Consider the following 5,000-nt stretch of genomic DNA (forward strand, 5'->3'; position numbering starts at 1 on the left):
GTTAGGGTAGGTTAGGAAGGTAGTTAGTAACGTTGGATGGACATATGAAAGAAACGAGGGATGTTATAGACAGTTAGGAAGGTTGGACAGGCATTTTAGTAACCAGGTTAGGAAAGGATCGTAGAAAGTTATATTGGGTTCTTGAGTTAGGAAGGTGGTTATAGTTATAGGTGGTAGAAAGAGACGCGTGCTTAGGTCAGGAAGTTAGGAAGGTTGGATGGGCATATTAGGAACTTTAAGAAATGAGGAGGTTAAAGACAGTTAGGAAGGTGGAACAAATCTACACAGTCAAGTTATGAATGCGGGATCTCAAGTTAGGAAGGCAATTAAGACATCGGGATGGAATTAGACAATCGAAGTTAGGAATGAAAAAAAGTTAAGTTAGGAAAGTGAAATTAGATACACAATTCTTATTAAGTTAGGAAGGCAGTTATGAGAGGAGATTGGAGTTAGTTACCAAAAGATGAAATACAACACACGATTTTAAGTTAGGAAGGGAGTTAAGAATGTGACTCAGTTAGGAACAAAATACATTTCCATAAACAAGATACACAAAGTAAGTTAGGAAGGCAGAAATAGTAATGAATTAGGAACGGAAATCATAAAAAAAGTTAGGAATGTTTATTTGATTTTAGAATATTAAGTTAGGGACATCATCATTATATTCTGCAAAAGAAAACGAGAATTAACGAGTTAGGAAGGTGACATCTGGTAAATATGAGTTAGGAAGGCAAAATTTAAGTATAGTCAAGGGCTAATAAGGGTATTTGGGAGCAGTTAGGAACACTCAATGACAGTTAGGGACAATTAAGGGCTGTTAGGAAGGTAATTAAAGAGTTAGATAGTAGTTAGGTGTAGTAGTGGATTAGTAAGGTGGTTAGGAACAGTTAGGAACACTCAATGACAAATAGAGTTGTTAGGAAGGTTGTTAATTACAAAGATAATTAAAACAGCTAGGTGTAGTTAGGTTAGGTTAGCTGTTAGGAGCAGTTAGGAACACTGAACGGCAGTTTGAGTTGTTAGGAAGGTTGTGAAGGAATTAGGTAAATGATTAAGAATAGTTAGTGATTATTGAGCATAGTTAAGGATTAGTAAAGCGGTTAGGAGCAATTAGGAACATTCAATGGCAGGTTAGGAAGGTAGTGAATGCGACAGACAAATTATTAAAAAGTAGTAAAGTTTAGTTAGGTGATTATTAAGCATAGTTAAAGGTTAGTAAGGTAGTTATGAGCAGTTAGGAAGGTGGCACACTCACTGCTTGTTGGTCTCTGGCGTGGGCAGGTCTCCTATGGTAGTTAGGGTCAGGGTGGACCAGTACACTGACCCAAGGTACTTCCGGGACAGTGTTTTGAAGGCCGAGTCTGCAAAAATGAGTTAGGAAGGTAGTTATAGTGGGAGATAAGTGTTTTTTGAGTGACAAGTATGTTTGGAAGAGTTAGGAAGGTATTTAAATTGTCAGACTACATTCCTAACAATCTTTTAAACTGCAAATAACATTCTTAACTCTCAAAAACGTTCCTAACATCATTATAACAGTAAAACCACCAATTAAACACCCAAACCCACATTCCTAACTCTTAAATCCCTGTTATTAAGCTCAAACCACATTCCTAACACCTTTTATCCTCTTAAACTTTACTCACAACACCCCAAACCTCCTAAAAACACTTTCACTCTCCCTGAAATCCACAGCCCACGTTCCTAACAATCTAGAGCCACCTTACTAACACAAAACTCCAACTAATTCTTCAAACCACACTCATAACACACTCAGAAAACCCTAAATCAGTTTCTTTCTCTCTAAAATCCACAGACCACGTTCCTAACACCGTAGAATCACCTTCCTAACACAAAACCCAATTACCTCCACAAACCACACTCCTAACACCCTAAAAAAAACGCCTTCTTTCACTTCAAAAACCCACAGACCACGTTCCTAACCCCATAGAACCACCTTCCTAACACAAAACCCAATTACTTCCACAAACACCCCCAAAACATCCCCAAAATATCAACTTCTTTCTCTCTAAAATTTACAGACCACGTTCCTAACACCACAGAACCACCTTCCTAACCGTGATGGTAGGGGTAGGTCCAGTCCCCTCTGAAGTGCTCGGCCTCAGAGAGCATGTAGTAGAAGCAGCCGAACCAGTGGGCCAGTAGCAGCAGTATGTGGATCAAGTTAACAACGCGCCACATGTTAGGGTACAACGTTCTCGACTCCACCATGTAGTAGTAGTTATATACACGGTACACCTTCACGAACCGAGGAAACCGTATGATGGGATGTGTGCCGATCTGAAATGGGGTGTTAGGGGTGTTAATGGTGGTGTTAGGGGTGGTAATGGAGTTATAGGTGTTAAGGGTGGTGGTGGTGGTGGTGGTGGCGGTTATAGATGCTAGTGTGGATTCTAGTAGTCTTAGGGATGGTAATGTAGGTTGTAGTAGAGTTAGGAGTGGTAGTGGTAGTTATAGGTGGTGTTAGGGATGGTAAAAGGGGTAAAGGTAATGGAGATTGTAGTGGTAGTTATGGGCGGTGTTAGAGTGGGTAATAAGGATTGTAGTGGTAGTTATAGGTGGTGTTAGAACCACCTTCCTAACACAAAACCCAATTACTTCCACAAACACCCCCCAAAACATCCCAAAATATCTTCTTTCTCTCTAAAATTCACAAACCACGTTCCTAACACCATAGAACCACCTTCCTTCCCTAATAGGGGTTGTAGTGGTAGTTATAGGTGGTAGTGGGAACAATTCCTCAAACCTGTGGAGTGGACAGCCTTAATATTTAGTTAATACTTAAAAAAAAAAATCTGTTGGTAGAGTAGACAGAAAGTAACTGCCACTCTAGAACAGCTTTAATCTGCATGTACCCTTAAAAAATTCCGTTGGTAGAATAGACAGAAGGTAAGACACCCTAGAACAGCCTTAATCTCCACGTACCCTTAAAAAAAAAGACTTCCGTTCGTAGAGTGGACAGAAAGCAACAAACACACTAAAACAGCCTTAATCTCTACGTACCCTTAAAAAAAATTCCGTTCGTAGAGTGGACAGAAAGCAACAACCACACACTAAAACAGCATTAATCTCTACGTACCCTTAAAAAAAATTCCGTTCGTAGAGTGGACAGAAAGCAACAGAAAGAAAGGATAACTAAAATATGGAATGGAGAGGAAACCAGAAGAAAAACACAAGAAGCCTCCGTTGGTAGAGTAGACAGAAAGCAACAGACACACTAAAACAGCCTTAATCTCTACATACCCTTAAAAAAAATTCCGTTCGTAGAGTGGACAGAAAGCAACAAACACACTAAAACAGCCTTAATCTCTACATACCCTTAAAAAAAATTCCGTTCGTAGAGTGGACAGAAAGCAACAAACACACTAAAACAGCATTAATCTCTACGTACCCTTAAAAAAAATTCCGTTCGTAGAGTGGACAGAAAGCAACAGAAAGAAAGGATAACTAAAATATGGAATGGAGAGGAAACCAGAAGAAAAACACAAGAAGCCTCCGTTAGTAGAGAAGACAGAAAGCAACAGACACCCTACAACAACCTTAATCTCTACGTACCCTTAACAAAACAAAGAGTTCCGTTAGTAGAGTAGACAGAAAGCAACAGACAGCCTTAATCTCACGTACCAGCAGCTGTAGGACATCCAGAGGCAACAGAGACACCAGGTCCAACAGGAAGCTTCTAGACTGCATGTAGTGCCTGGCCAGCTTCTTGAAGTCATACACTATCAAACCTTGCTCTAGATACCCCGTCCGGAACTGTACTAGGATGTCCACCACGAAGATTATGTCCGTCAGCCCGTCCAGCAGGAACCTTGAGGGGGTGTTAGGAAGGTGGTTAGTTAGGAAGGGTGTTAGGAAGGTGGTGTAATTTTTTTATTTTTTTTGTAAGTTTTTTTTTTGTTAGTATGGTTTGATTAGGTTAGTTAGTAAGGGTGTTAGGGGTGGTTAGTTAGGAAGGGTGTTAGGGGTGGTTAGTTAGGAAGGGTGTTAGGAAGGTGTTAGGGATGCTAGAAAAAAGATATTATTTTATATTTCTGTGGATTTTTGTAAGTAAGGAACCTTGAGGCGGTGTTAGGAAGGTGGTTAGTTAGGAAGTGTTAGGAAGGTGGTGTAATTTTTTTTTATTTTTTTTTGTAAGTTTGTAAGTTTTTTTTTGTTAGTATGGTTTGATTAGGTTAGTTAGTAAGGGTGTTAGGGGTGGTTAGTTAGGAAGGGTGTTAGGAAGGTGTTAGGGATGCTAGAAAAAAGATATTATTTTATATTTCTGTGGATTTTTGTAAGTAAGGAACCTTGAGGGGGTGTTAGGAAGGTGGTTAGTTAGGAAGGGTGTTAGGAAGGTGGTGTAATTTTTTTTTAATTTTTTTTTTGTAAGTTTTTTTTTGTTAGTATGGTTTGATTAGGTTAGTTAGTAAGGGTGTTAGGGGTGGTTAGTTAGGAAGGGTGTTAGGAAGGTGTTAGGGATGCTAGAAAAAAGATATTATTTTATATTTCTGTGGATTTTTGTAAGTAGGGAACCTTGAGGGGGTGTTAGGAAGGTGGTTAGTTAGGAAGGGTGTTAGGAAGGTGGTGCAATTTTTTTTTATTTTTTTTTGTAAGTTTTTTTTTGTTAGTATGGTTTGATTAGGTTAGTTAGTAAGGGTGTTAGGGGTGGTTAGTTAGGAAGGGTGTTAGGAAGGTGTTAGGGGTGCTAGAAAAAAGGTATTATTTTATATTTCTGTGGATTTTTGTAAGTAAGGAACCTTGAGGGGGTGTTAGGAAGGTGGTTAGTTAGGAAGGGTGTTAGGAAGGTGGTGTAATTTTTTTTTATTTGTTTTTTTTGTAAGTTTGTGTGTTTTTTTTGTTAGTATGGTTTGATTAGGTTAGTTAGCAAGGGTGTTAGGGTGGTTAGTTAGGAAGGGTGTTAGGAAGGTGTTAGGGATGCTAGAAAAAAGGTATTATTTTATATTTCTGTGGATTTTTGTAAGTTGGTTTGTGTGTTTTTC

The 5,000-nt window shown here is 39.0% G+C and overlaps 1 protein-coding gene across 1 annotated transcript in view; it reads right to left on the minus strand.

Annotated features, from left to right (window-relative positions):
- The window catches only part of LOC123503474, a 130,658-nt gene that overhangs the window by 44,560 nt on the left and 81,098 nt on the right, over nt 1–5,000 (minus strand). The window contains 3 exon segments of the mRNA XM_045253268.1: nt 1,256–1,361; nt 2,076–2,298; nt 3,643–3,829. Of these exon segments, the coding sequence (XP_045109203.1) occupies nt 1,256–1,361; nt 2,076–2,298; nt 3,643–3,829 (516 nt within the window).

Source organism: Portunus trituberculatus, chromosome 2, assembly GCF_017591435.1.
Source record: "Portunus trituberculatus isolate SZX2019 chromosome 2, ASM1759143v1, whole genome shotgun sequence".
In the NCBI taxonomy this organism is placed as follows: Eukaryota; Metazoa; Arthropoda; class Malacostraca; order Decapoda; family Portunidae; genus Portunus; species Portunus trituberculatus.